This window comes from Rhipicephalus sanguineus, chromosome 5 (genome assembly GCF_013339695.2).
Source record: "Rhipicephalus sanguineus isolate Rsan-2018 chromosome 5, BIME_Rsan_1.4, whole genome shotgun sequence".
NCBI classification, from domain to species: Eukaryota; Metazoa; Arthropoda; class Arachnida; order Ixodida; family Ixodidae; genus Rhipicephalus; species Rhipicephalus sanguineus.
The window spans coordinates 12,280,985-12,295,631 of record NC_051180.1 but is presented as its reverse complement, the minus strand read 5'-3'; the positions used below and the strand labels follow the sequence as shown (position 1 = coordinate 12,295,631).

Sequence of the window (14,647 nt, the reverse complement as noted above, 5' to 3'; positions counted from 1 at the left end):
CGAGCGGTAAAGGGTATGTATATAACGCTCGCCGTTAGCTACGTGGAGGATCTGCGTTTCGTGGCGTAGTGGATAGCGCCACTCGCTGCGGAACAAGAGGTCCCTGGTTCGATTCCGCGCTTCGGAAGCATTTTTCTGAATTATTTTTCTTTGGGGCTTTTATATATATATACATACTTATACATATACGGTGCATGACGGCGACGGCGACGGCAAAATCCAGCCGAGACTGTCCATATAATTGCTATCGCAATAAAAAAGAAATGGCGACACCCCCCGGCCTTGAGTGGCATCTCCCGCTTCAGCCAATCAGCGCGCTTGTTCTTCCCCAGGAGAACGAACAAGCGGAACGAACAGATCTTCGATCGCCCCCTTGCAGCGCGCCGCTGAAGCACAAAGATGGACGCCCGAAAAGAACGCTCAGTTATACTCAGGACAAGTGCGTACTAACAGCTGTCACAGTTGTTACATCTTTGTGCTTGAGCAACGCGCTGCAAGTGTCGACAATGGAGAATCAGACGCTGTTAGATATTTCTTTTTCTTTCAAACTGCGGCGCGTGGAGTGAGCCCTCTGCGTCCTACCACATGGGGGCGTCTGACGCAAGGTGTGCCTAGAGTCACTGTATATGCTACCTTTAGCCTAAAGGTAGCATATACAGTAACTCTAGGTGTGCCTAGAGTTACTGCATACGCTACCTTTAGGTAGCAGAGTTGCGCATCTGTCTTCCAAACGCCGCTAGCAACCATGCGTTGCGGAGAAGCTGACGCTGGGGCCAAGTTTTGTATTTCTCGATGGCGCCGCTGCTGCGAACTGAATTGATACTAGTCATTCACATTAAAGTAAATCACCGGTCTTCGACACGCCAAACATGTCGACCGGTGACCTGGTAGGCACGTCGCCTGCAAAAACGGAGTGAGTCTTCGCGACATAGCCATGGTTGCTAGCCAGACCTATGCGCAACTCTGCTACCCAAGGGTAGCATATACAGTAACTCTAGGTGTAATAATAATATCTGGGGTTTAACGTCCCAAAACCACGATATGATTATGAGAGACGCCGTAGTGGAGGCCTCCGGAAATTTCGACCACCTGGGGTTCTTTAACGTGCACCTAAAGCTAAGTACACGGGCCTCAGACATTTTCGCCTCCATCGAAAATGCAGCAGCCGCGGCCGGGATTCGATCCCGCGACCTTCGGGTCAGCAGTCGAGCGCCATAACCACTAGACCACCGTGGCGGGGCTAACTCTAGTGTGCCTAGAGTTACTGTATAGACGATTTTCCGCAGCGGCGCACGGGCGCTGCCATGTTTGATCACGTGATCGTAACTGGCCTTCCCCCAGCCACTTGCCCCAGCCAACGCATTGGGCCAGCGAAGCGGCCGTGGCCGTACTACACAAGCTGGTTGCTGCAGGGTGTAAGCAAGTCACATGCTTGCGCAGCAAAACATAGTTCTACATGTAATCGCCTCAGAGTTGAAAACGTTGAGACATTTGCGGTTGTTTGGTACGCACCACGCCACAACGATAAGGGATATGTTTATTCTGCGTCGTATTTATGGTGTATGTCTTTATTTGTTGTATTAGCAACCGCCAGTAGCTGGGGTTACAAGCCAACATGGCAGCACCCATGCAGACACGACACCCCGCTTCGATCCGAACTCGCGCTTGCTACTCGCCCACTGTCCTCACAGCAATAAATAAATGGCAAAATCGGTCATCGCTTTGTGTCAGCTCACGCTGGAGAAGAAACTTCAGGTATGCTTTGTCTTTATTATTGCGATCAGCTGTGTTTATTTAGCCATGCTTGCTAAGCCTTGTCTCGGACAATATGAGAATGAATCTTGGAAATACTGCAAAATACCGATGAGTACATCGCTCTCGAAGCTTCAGGATGCGAATATAAAGCAAATAAATGCGTAGGTTTTGAACTTCCGGGCCACACAGCGCAGGACGACGACGTGATAAATTCGAGGCGGAAGGAAACTACATCCACAGGTGCCGCCATGTTTAATTTTCCGGCTCTGCCGTCTGCGCCATCTGCTCGCTTTTACTCGTGTGCGCGCAGACGCTATGGGAACGCCGAGCAGACGACGCGACGCGGATGGAGACATATTGAGCAGCGCTGCTAAAGGCCACGGCAGGGGGATGGCCATGGAGACGGCCACGGTAGGGGGACGGCCACGGTGCGGTGGCGCCAGTGGCGCCATCTAGTTTGATTTAATTAAACCAGCTGCGGAAAATCGTCTATATGCTACCTTTAGGTAGCAGAGTTGCGCATCTGTCTTCCAACGCCGCTAGCAACCATGCATTGCGGAGAAGCTGCCGCTTGGGCCAATTTTTTTATTTCTCGACGCCTCCGCTGCAGCGAACTGAATTAACACTAGCCATCGACAGCCAATGTTTATCGCCGGTCTTCGACACGCCAGACAGGTTAATCGGCGACACGGTAGGCATGTCTTCTGCAAAAACGAAGTGCGACTTCACCGCATAGCTGTGGTTGCTAGCCGGACCTATGCGCTACTCTGCTACCTAAAGGTAGCATATACAGTGACTCTAGGTGTGCCCGGTGGTGTTTTCTTCTTGTAGCGTTAGCTACACTTGCTTAGCCAGAGCAGGTTTGGCGGGGGTCATCATGAGCCGTGCTGCGCATGCGCGCGCGACTCGCCGCTGCTGCTCTGCGCAACTCCGCGCCGCTGCTGCTCTGCCCTCCCCTTCTCTCTCCTCTCCTACGCTGCCCCCTCTCGCCCGCCTGTCAACCGCGTTCCCCGCTCGCCCTGTGAGAATTAACGGCCAGGCTAGATGGAACATACGACGCGCGTAGCGTCGCTCTTCGCGTTCCACGACGCGAGCTCGGTAGCATGCCCAACGAACCCCAACGGAACGCGATCGTGCAAGTGCTCCGGCTTCGCATCTACTCATGGTCCCCTTTAGCGGGAGATGGTGTATTCGCCTTCGCTGTGCAGTCGCCGTCTGACAGTGCGCTGGTGCCGCTTGATAGCGCCTCTTACTGGCGTTTGCTAGTGTGCCTCGATGTGTGCGCCCCCCTAAACGCGCAACAAAGCGCGCATCAAGGCACCCTAGCGTTTGCAGGTGGGTAACGCCATGGAGAAGGAGAGCGCAAATGCTGCTCAACGGCGCAGAAGAGCCGAGAAGCTTTTTTTTTTTTGTTTCACATCACGAGTGGGTACAGAAAGGAGCCACTTCGTCGTGCGCGTCTCAAGGGCAGTTTTAAACTGAATGTAGGAGCGTTGCGTGATAGAAAACACACTCAAGCTCCTCCGAGATCTGCTACCACCAGCGGTAATTGGTGTATATAAATAGCTCACCGTGTTTTCGACGATGCATGCATGGCTTGTGGTTGAGCTGTCTAACGCAGCGCGCTGGGGAGCGAGGTGTCGCTGGTTCGAATACCCGGTCGGATGCTTCGGAATTTTTGTCATATGCTTATTTTTCTTTGTGCCTTTTTACATATGTACCTACATATACATATCCGGGACATAACGGCGACGGCAAAAATCCGCCGAGAGTGTCATATACTTGCTTATTCTAGCAAATGCGTCTTACTCAAGGGGAGCAAAAGCGTAATGGGATAAAATATTTCTAGTGAAGTGTTGTTAAGTAGGGGACACTAATGTGCATTACGAAAGTATGTTTACATGTTGCATATGCAGTTCCTTCTAAGCTGTTTCCACTGCGCTTTTTCCCTCAGGAAAGATCAGAGCAGTACCGTATGTACTCGTTTAAAGTCAGCCAGCTCCAGCAGTTCCGGACATTGCTGAGGAGATGCTGGTTGTCCATCATCCGAAATAAGGTGTGTATTTGGAAGCTTTGCGACTATAGCAGGGGTTGCAAACACGCGGCCCGCGGACCTTTCGCTCTAGCGGCCTGCACCCGCACATGACTGTCTTCGTCCCACATTTTTTACGACTTTGTGACTGAATTATTCGATTTGCTAAATGGCACACGCATTATTTTCTCACCTATTGCGATGAATAACGCTTTTTTCGGGTGTGCTGCGCAAGCGTGACTGGTCTCAAACGTCTTCTTTGTGAGGCACCCCATGCGGTAGAACAAAATCTCTATGTTACAGAATCGGCGTCCAGATTTTAGTCATTCTGCAGATCGGTATCGATATGTTGTTCGAATCCTCTGACGCCAAAAGTCCTTCACAATTTACCCATATATGAGATATGGGAAAGGCCTAGCTTCTTTCAGATAGCATCGTTAGCTGACCTTTTCTTCAATCCATCTCCCCCGCACCGCCCACCCGCATAAGCCTTCTTCGCTGTCCCGGCCCTTGCGGGATTAAATTCCGTCACTGCGGCCCGCTAGCTGAGGTGAGTTCGAGATTTCTGGACTATGGCATAGTGACCCCCCCCCCCCTACCTTTCCCTTCCTCTGTTTCAGTATAGGCTTTACTCACGTTACATTGGCGCCACTCGCTATAACATTGCAGCACCCCACTGAATCTCACATGCGGTAAAGATCTCGTGTAGGCCTAGTCTTGAAACTACTCAACTATCACAAAGGGGGGGGGGGGATAAGATAACGAACAAACGGAGTCACAACATAATTTTGACTTGTACGAGCTGTTCCTGCTTCTCTGACTAGCACCGCTTTATAGGTAGAAGCAAATATTAGCGGTGCAGGGGAAATATTGCCGTCCACCGATATGTATAGACCGAAGGTACAAGGGAAATTCTTTCGGATTTTTCATCAGAAAGCTTCTGGTTCTGCGGGTTTCCCTAGAATTTATTTGCAATGTTCAGTGTCGGGCTTTGAATAGTCCAACACTTTCTGAGTACTCTGTTCTATCTCCGGACCTGGACGAATTTTCTTCACGGTGAAGCTTTCTAAGAAACCCATTTGTAGCTTTATGCTACGTTAGGGCCAGTGACATCTTTTTCCGTTTAATATTATTGAGATCATACAGTTTTCTGTGTTGCCACACTTTTAATGCACCGTGATCTTATATCTGACCCTTCATGATATTGCGATCGCTCTTGTACGACTAATCTGTAATATATATTTTTAATTGCAGACATAGAATACTTGTCCTGGTTCTTTTTCTTTGGGCACTAATGGAAACACAACACATGCGTATTCGCATAATGTGTACGTCTCACTAGGAGGACGCTTGTAAATATCTCGAAGGAAAACGTTTTCTGTGAAGACTAACCTATGTTTTGATGTCCCGTTGAATCTACCAAAACGATATTATAAAGGGGCGGTTAACGTACGACGTTAGAAAACGCAATAAGAGATGTCCAACTGTTGATGGGATAAAGCGTTATCACTTTATCAGGTTTTTAATGTCGCTATAACTAGCGTGTTATAGCACCGCCGTCAACTTGGCCGTCAAGGTTGCGCGTCTAAAAGAGGCGTTTAAATGTCGACCTTTAGGGAACAACATTTGAAGGAGGGGAAAGAAAGGAAAATGCAGGATATTAGCCAGTGCAAGTACCGCATAGCACATAGAGTGACATCGATGAGCGAGAGCGAAGAAATGCACAGAGGTTAACCATCCGCTTGCTACCCTGCACCGTGGGAAAGGGGTACAGGGTTGAAAAGAGACAGAGAGAGACCAGTAATCGCGCGCTCAATCGGAGGAGCACATCAAGTATCCGGGCGCTTGCAGAAACCCGTGGACTTAGGCCCACTAGCAAACGCCTTAATTGTCGTCTGCGCCATCGACGCACATCGGCATGGCCCAAAAGTTTCGATTTCTGAAAATGGCCTCCGCGGTGCAGTCGGTTTACGGCTATTCTAAGCGGGTATCGTTGGGTGTCATAACGAGCGCAAACGTACAGTATGTGTTCGATGGTCGCTTCCATCCCGAAATAGTCGCACGTAGGCGTGCCATCTATAGTTTTAGATGCTAAACAAGTTTGGCTTTGTCTGGAAGATCTAATACACGTGTGGGCGTCGGTATAACATGGCGGTACGCGTGACATGGCCACGGTATACCGTGGTACCGCCATTATACACTAAACCGCGCGATCGCGGTACATTTCTGTTATAAATATGTCACCCTGATAATGCCCCAACTATGTTCCCGTAGGTGGCGACCGTGCTGCGAGTTGTGGTGTACGCAGCGTTTGCGGCGATGTCCATCATCCTTTTCTATGACACGGGCAGCCGCGCCACCACGGTGGTGCACAGCGTCAAGCTCTACTTCGTCGTGGTCTGCATTTGCGTCGTCCAGACCGTGTTCCCTTCGACGGTTGTGTGTGCGTATACATCATCACATAAGGCGCAACACCTTGAATCAATGACATTCTCTGATTAGCGCCGCGTCACAGCCGGTGTCAACCTAAAACATTATCCATATGACAGTCAGGGATTGCCCTCCTTAGGAGTGATAGCAAAGGAGGTAGTCTTCGAGCGCTGAGCGTCCTGTTTACTTGTCGAACAGGTCCTAGTGTGCAGGTAGATCTGTGCCAATGGGTTGGTACAATTGTAGACACCTCCTCGAACGTGATTTGTCTGCATGCGTGAGAGTTGTACACAAGTCGATGTCTGTGTTTGAAGCAGGTGCCGGGCGGTATAGTGCATTCATTCATCAATAAAAACGGAACAGTATGAATAAGCACATCTGAAAAGCTTTTTATTTGGTAGCTGGCTTATTCAGTGATAAAGGAGAGAGAGAGGGTAATACTAAAGTGGTAGTAGGTCAAAACATTCATATGCCATTGCTTTGTGCTGATAAAGAAAGGGGGGGGGGGGGCGAGGGGGTATGCCCAGTGCACTGCTCCTGTTATCAATTGACATCAAATATCATTAAGCATAAATAGCTAAAATAGCTCCATTTACGCTCTTCTATTAATGCTCTATCCAATGCTATACTGTACATTTTCTTCTTTTCTTTACAGTTCCAGTGGAGGTGTCTGTATTAGTCAGGGAGCAGCGAAATTGTTGGTACGGTCTCAAAGCGTACTGCCTGGCGTACTACATTGCAGAACTGCCGTTTCTAGTGAGTCAGAACTGTTCTGCATAGTCTCGCTCATATTTATTTTGTTACCCACTTCTACCATGCAATAAGAAAGCACACTCTGACACTTGGGCTACACTTGCAGTCTCATTCACTGCAGAACTACCAAACTAATCTATATTTTGAGTGTATATATAGTTTATATAACCCCCAATACGTTCTTGCCCATAGACGATATCGCTTTCGTCGCGTTATTCCACCCAGATGCTGAGTACGAATCTTCCACCTGGAATTAGTCTATCTATCTATCTATCTATCTATCTATCTATCTATCTATCTATCTATCTATCTATCTATCTATCTATCTATCTATCTATCTATCTATCTATCTATCTATCTATCTATCTATCTATCTATCTATCTATCTATCTATCTATCTATCTATCTAATCTTGTCTATCTATCTATCTTATCTTGTCTATCTAATCTTATCTAATTCTAATCTATGTAGCCGTCTACGTCTATCGCTCTCGTGATCGCCTTCTTAGCTTGATGTAGACCAAAATTGGCATGGGAGAGTAAGCGGATTTATTGAATATGACTGTCAGGTTATGACAGGATTAACGTGAAAATCCTCTCGCATACGTCGTCAAGCGCTTTCCTCACGACACGTATGGCACATACCCGTTTACCACGGGTCGCGGTGCACGGGTATGCGCCACATATGATTGAGAGTTTATATCTACCTAGGAACGGCGAAAACAAACATTGGTAATTCAAATGCGACAGCGTTAACAGAAACCGACATCGGCAGCGTTGATCCGACGGATGGAAAGAATAAAAATTAGGATCCCAGCAGGAATTGAACCCAACCATTCCGCATGGCAGTCAGTTATTCTACCACAGAGCCACGCCAGATCTATAAACTGGTTTCGAAAAACACCCTATGCAATCGTAATGTCCGTGCAGCCTCAATTGTGGTTGTGGTGATGGCTATCTAATTTTACAAGAAAGCAATAAACACTGAAGCAATAAACACTATATACGTACTCCTAAGATACAGGCGCCATGTCAGGTTAACGTCTGTTAGCCACAGACGTTAACCACAGACGTTAACCTGACATGGCGCCTGTATCGTAGGAGTACGTATATAGTGTTATTGCTTCAGTGTTCCTATGATTCAGCAAGATATACTAAATACCCCTGTCACACTGGAGGTGTTAATGTCATTAGGTTCGAATGTCATTCGGCGCAACGAATGCCATTCGATCCGTGGCGGTGCTACACAGGAAAAAGTAATGTCATTCGTTCATGATATCAATGTCGATAATTCAGAAAAAAAAATGGCCGGAAAAGTTGAGGAAGGTAAATATAGAGTGGCATGAAAGCGAAGTTCTTTATTTTAAAAGGCATGTGGGAAGTCGCATCGCTAGATAAACACGGATAAAAATTTCATATCGCAGGATATCTGGCCACCATAAGCCAAGACGACGCTTAGCCAGTAGCGACAGCCGATAGAATGGCTAACATGGCGGTACCGCTATTCTCGGCACTGTAGTACCGCTGAACGACGACGCTAAGCTGCAGCAAGTAAAATATTCAGTTGCTTTGTATACTTAGCGTTGAAAGGAACGCGCATAAGCCAGAAGAAGAGATTTGACGGAAACTCGGAGCGTTCCGCGTTTGTTCGCTTTCAAAACGCGGTCTCGCACGCGTCCTTGCGGGAAAACAGCTTTCAACGAAACTGCGCACAATTGTCTTCTCATAGCCTTATGAGAGCAAACATCTCCACCTCGGTCCGGTGCGCTCGTGGAGTTCATTCCATCGCTGCAGATACACATGCACACAGGCGTCCGTTTGTTTACATTATGGCCGACAGTGCCGGCGGCCAGACGCCACTGAGGTGGAGAGTAAAACCATTTTGCGACAGCCTTCCGTAGACCTGTGCTCGTTAAAATCACAGACGCCTTTAAAAAAGCAACATTATTAGCGTGTTTGCACGAATGCGTGTCGAATTGAGAATACTAAATGACACATTTTAAGTAGTCTCTGGTGTAGAGACTATACATTCGGTTCGACTTCGACAGCGAATGTGTTTTTCGAACTCATTCGATCGCCTAAGTCATTCGGTTCTAATGACATTAAATATAGTTCACTCTTTCTCTAACCGTTGCACCGCCCATATGTTTACGACGCCTTCTTCCAAAAACCCGCGAGAACATTTGCACGCCATGGTCGCCTCTACAGGTGAAGAGCGCATCTCACCGTCGTTTACACGCAACACGATCCCAAAATCTTACAACGATAGAGTTTCCATGTATAGGAATAAACAGCAACATCCTAGCCATGAATCGGACAATTTATCTCTTTCCCTGCTGCTCACTTTGGGCGAAACTAGGAATTTGAAGAAATGAAGAGAAGGAGCACTTGCGCAATATTCTATTGCGCAGTTAATGAAGAGGCGGGACGATAAGCATAGCGTGAAAAAATCCTGTGACCACGAAAGTTTCTGAAGCCCATTACCTGCCTCGAGTTAGTCAGAACTGATATTTAGCACGGCCACACCTGGACAGATGAAAACGACAGGGCATGCGCTCTTCTGTCGTTCCTGTCCTGTCGAAGGAAGGAACTAGGACGTATGGCCCTGTCGTTCCTTCTTTGTCCTGGTACCACCGCGCTGCCTGAGTGCTGCCCATGAGTGCACTCCAAGTTGTGTGCCTCGAGTGAACTCCTTTTCTTGAACTAACGCGCTGGTAAAGATTGTTTCAGTTTCCTTAATTTTCCAAGGATGACTTTCCTCTTTGTATGTGCGGCGCCTGCAGGTTCTTCCCATAACATTGTATATGGGTGCCATCTATTACCCGACGGCGCAGCCGCAGGAGCTCTGGCGCTTTGCCGCTATGCTACTATTCACCATCCAGCTGTGTGGCGTTTCACAAGCCATTGCGCTCGCAACGTCAGCACTCTGCACCGCGCAGGTAAGTCTTAATCTCTCCGTGGGTGGAAATATTAGTGCGGAAGCCCGATACACGGCGCATAAGGTGAAAAATCTGGCATAACGGTGCGTCTCAGTCACGTGACGGCGTCGCTGTACGTGTGGCGGAAAATTTTCCCGTAGGCGGCAGCGGTGGCGGCGTGTGTAATGAGAAAAAGAAAGAAAAGAAAAGGAGGCTTCGCGTATGCAGACGGCCGTTAGCAAGCGCCCGATTTGGTGACGGCACAATGGGCAGCGGCATCGACGCTAAGGCTTTCGCCTTCAAGTCCTCTTAACGATAGTGTAAGATACCTCGTATAATTTTTTGCTGTCGAACCACCACAAACGAAAAATAAATAAATATTCCTCGAAATTATTACAAAATGACAAGGAGGAAAAAATATGCAAGGAATGTTGTTACAAGGAAACTACTGACCGTGATGGGGCACGAATAGTTCACATATTTTATTACATTATTGTAAGCGCACTGCGACAGCATTTAAAAGCTTGTCACAGGGCGGAACATGTGAAACCTGTTATAGTATAAAAGGGCCTCGAATTTATGCACTGAAGAATGCTCCGTTTTCCCGCTAGATAAACCGACCTCCGTTTCAAATATTCTGGTTGGTAAGTTAAACAAACATATTAAAGTTACAAGGAAAAGATAGCTGTGACTGTTGGTGGTGGTCGTGGTGATGTTGCCGCAGGCGGGGTTTGCCTGGCAGACCTGACCGGCAATTGCTTCGCCTGAACGACTCTTTCCGTGTATCACGGCTCACCATACATCGCTTAAACCTGCCTCTCGCAGAAAACGTAAAAGTATAGTAGCCACTTCCTTGCGCATCACCTGCACACCTGCCGGAAATAGAATGTCTTCGCAGCATCCGTGGGGAAACCCTCTTTTCTTCACACTGTTCATTAGTCTCTCCCTTTCAGAGCACGAAAGAGTTACACGAACAGATGTAGTGATGTATATTAGCAGCTTTATTGCCTTCAGTGCACAGCGGGGAAACTGTTCTTACCACTCTACCTTTCTGCTTCCCAGAGCTCTGCTAAAATAGGCTACGGAAGGTCAGCGTGACTGAAGAAAGCTGCTTGAGGTTAGGCCTGAAGTTTGGTGCCAATGTGAGAGTGAGCGTTGCTTCCTCGCAGTCTCTCGTGCACACGATTTTCTCAACTTTTACGCATGAAGCAGAGGAAGGTTAATTTCTAAGAGTTATAATTCCTATTCTTAGTATTCTTAGTAGCAATTCTTAGTATGCAGGCTACATCGTGCGCCGTTAAAGCAAACTCTGTTGCATTACCGACGTAATACTGCATTGGAAACGTCACGGGATTCTGACGCTTAGAGAACTATTCTAAAAATTTTTAGCATTGAAGCTCCCAGCGTTATTCCCTTCGTTGTATTCACCCACTCTACATACCGGATTAACGTTAGTTAATTTATTCATTATTTATTTTCTGGGGTTTAACTTACTAAAACCACGATATGATTGCGAGGAGCGCCGTCGTGGGGAGATTCTGGGTTAACATTTACGACCTGGAGTTATTTAAAGTGTCCGGGAAGCGTGTCCGGGAAGCGAACCGGCATCCACAATCTTAGCAGCTCGACCCCTTCCCTTACCTGCTAAACCACCATTACGGGGGACTGAATTGAAGTGCTCTGTGACCTAATGTAAAAACACATTTATTTCCAAAATTGTGCACCCGCGCAAGCAACACAACTTCAAAAATGACACACGAGCTCACCATGGCAAGGTTAACTGCATGCCATCAAAAGCCACACCATATTTACAAGCCAATTGCTTTTGCAAGCCTTCAGTAGGCACCATGACTCGACTAGTACTGCCATTGATGATGAGGCCAAACATGTGTCAATATCTAGAGTGGAATGTGATACGCCTGAGATCCTGCGCCCAATGCTATCAAGTTGTCAAGATACGAACGTGCGTGTAACGCAGCAGCGTTGTTTAAGCTTACGCGATGTTTTTGTATGCTCTCTTCTTTCCATCTTCCTATCTCTTCATCCTTTAATACCCTTCTCCCAGAGTAGGGTAGCAAACCGGATGCGCGTCAGGTTGACCTTCCTGCCTCCTCATTTATGGTAAAGCTTACAAAATGGAAAATTAACACACCTTGCTTCTCCGCTTTATCTTGCCGGCTTTCTCAAAACTGATTTGTCATCTTTAGGATGAATCTAAATCACGCCTTTGAAGTTACACACAAAACTTTGGACTAAGGTGTACTCATCTTGTTTTTCTGTATTTGTTTTTCTCCGCAGTCAGCGGCAACAGTGGCATTTCCCATCGTATCGCCGGCGTTCATGTTCTGTGGTGCTTTCGCGCCTCGCCAGATGCTTACGCCATACGTGAGCTGGCTCACGGAGGTGTCATTCGTCAACCACGCTTACAACGGCCTTCTGCTCTCGGCCTACGGCTACGGCCGTGCCAAGTTTCCGTGCAGCGACTTCATATGTGTGTACGACGACCCTGACGAGCTTCTCCGAAGCGCCGGAGTGGAAGACAGGACAATCCACGAGTTCTGCCTTATCCTTCTCGCTATGGAGATTGTCATTCGCATCCTAGGATTCTTTCTACTCAGGTTCAGGCTCTCAAGAAAGAATTGACCGAATGCACTCTTAGTGAGCATTGGCCGTCAAATACGGACATGCCCTGGACGGATTGTATACGTCTTCGGCTACCCAGTATTTACGTTTTCTTACGGGCTGGGAAGAACAAGCGCGACTTTTCCGCCCATGCTGCGGCATCAATGAGTGATGCCGCTACTCCGTGACACACTAGTCAATGTAATCGGCTAGCTGCAGCGCTGCCAACTATGGGCGCATTTTCGGCGGCAACATTCGGCCGTGTTATTTGTGGAGCGGTGGAGAGGACGCTGGGAATGGGGCTTGGCCTTCCAGGGGATTCGCTACTCGTGACGTCACAGTGTTACCTCTCTTAGTCATTGAAGCAGCGCGCCGGTAAGGACAGTCTTTCGCGCGATGTTTACTTTCTTCCACGAATGATGCCTCCGGAGAATTAATGTGTTTTATACAAACAGGCTCACGTGCACCGTAAGCAAAGCACTCTTAGTCTCTAGAAGCGTGACAAATAGGAATGATTGAAACATGTAACTCATCGTTCTCCACATTTCACGGAAAAGTTCTCTGGTATCAAGTGCAATGATATGTCAGCCTTCTGAAGTCAATCCGAAGAGGCAGAGCTGTGTAATTACCTGGTTCGAAAAGGTACAGAACCGAGGCTGCAGTTGAAGTCGGCAGACAACTTGAAGCCTAGGGAATTTTACATCAGCGGCAGCAGCAGTATGACATCGCAGAGCACGGTAAATGAGAAAGAACAACGCAGGGTTCTTCTATTACACTTGACGGGTTTGTGTTTTTATGATTACGTTACTACTGTGTATTTCATATTTACCACAAAGCACTAGAAGTAGCATGTCAGGTAATCAGAGGCAGGCTAACTCTCCAGTATCACTAGATTGGGCATAGGTTCGACAACGGAGAGATGAACCATGCCGATTTTATTTCATTCTCGTGACGCCAAACATACCTGGCCATCGATGCAAGCGGGGGCACGGAGAGAACCATCACATGTTTTTCTCGTTTGAAGTAAGTCTTCAATTTTCAACGAATTATCATGCGGGACAGGATTTCTTTTTAGATATAACCAAGGAACTATAGGCGAGGAGTAAAGATAAGGTCGATGTGATGGCGTCAGTGAGCAAAAGTAGGTCACCGGGGGAAAAGGGTTTGTGCTTGTGTTCCCGAGCGTTGATGATGTCACGTCGGTCACGAAGGAGCAGGGAGGAGGGGAGAGGCGTCTTCAATTGAGCCTCTTCTAATTGTTCAACTTTCGCCATGGCTCCTCAAAGACTGCGGTAGTGCACAACAGGGAACTGAAAATGCTGCCAGATAGGACACTCAGTGAGACCGCAGAGTGACGCCGCGTATACCCACTGAAAAGGCTCAACAACGTTATGTTGCCAAGAGGGTTATGAAACTGCAGCGACGACTGGACAAGATGACAGAGTTGAGCGCACAGAGCGGATCCAGCAGCGGCGCGTCCCATCGTCCTCGACTGCTGCGACTTACAAGTACTTCAAACAGTGATTTGTTAATGACCGTGGCACAGTCACCGACCTAGGATTAAATAAATTAGCATTATTGACTGCTCCATCTGAAGCTTTTTGCCTTTATCCTCCACAAACATTACACGAAAAAATCATGCGCGTGTGGACAAACATAATTAAAAGATGAAAGCGGCTCTGCAGTGCTCTTTTTTTACTGGCTCCTAAAGCACTGCAGCGTGTGTGTTAAGGAATGCCGAGTTGATCACAAAAAGAAATGATAAAAATTTGTTTACGGGAACTGAAGATATTGGTTTTGAGTTAAAAACCCGAGCAGGCGACTAAAAAAACAAAGGAATCGGCGCAGAATCTCCTTTTGGTGTTGTCTGAGTGATGCGTAAGCGTAAAGTTTTATTGCAGGTTGTACTGAAGAAATGGAGGAGGGGGAATAGCCAAGCGGAACTGTTTATTCACATCAGTGCGTCTGCCTATATACAATGGAACTGCGCCCCCTGAGGGCGGAAGAAGGGGTTCCGAAAGCGGAACCGAAACCAATACACCACAGTAGCCATCCCTAGAACGTTGTTTTCGGGCGACACCAGCATGGCAACGACCCGCATTGATAGCGCACCATAGGCCACGGGCGCAGTTGACTGC

General features: G+C 47.7%; 1 protein-coding gene across 1 annotated transcript in view; it reads left to right on the top strand.

The window, feature by feature from the left end:
• Positions 1-14,176, top strand: part of LOC119393230 (ATP-binding cassette sub-family G member 1) — a 34,297-nt gene extending 20,121 nt beyond the window's left edge. Inside the window, exons 9-13 of the mRNA XM_037660139.2 lie at positions 3,710-3,811; positions 6,062-6,230; positions 6,873-6,973; positions 9,753-9,908; positions 12,186-14,176. Of these exons, the coding sequence (XP_037516067.1) occupies positions 3,710-3,811; positions 6,062-6,230; positions 6,873-6,973; positions 9,753-9,908; positions 12,186-12,530 (873 nt within the window). The 3' untranslated portion in view covers positions 12,531-14,176. The remainder of the gene's footprint in view (positions 1-3,709; positions 3,812-6,061; positions 6,231-6,872; positions 6,974-9,752; positions 9,909-12,185) is intronic.
• Positions 14,177-14,647: the final 471 nt, after the last annotated feature.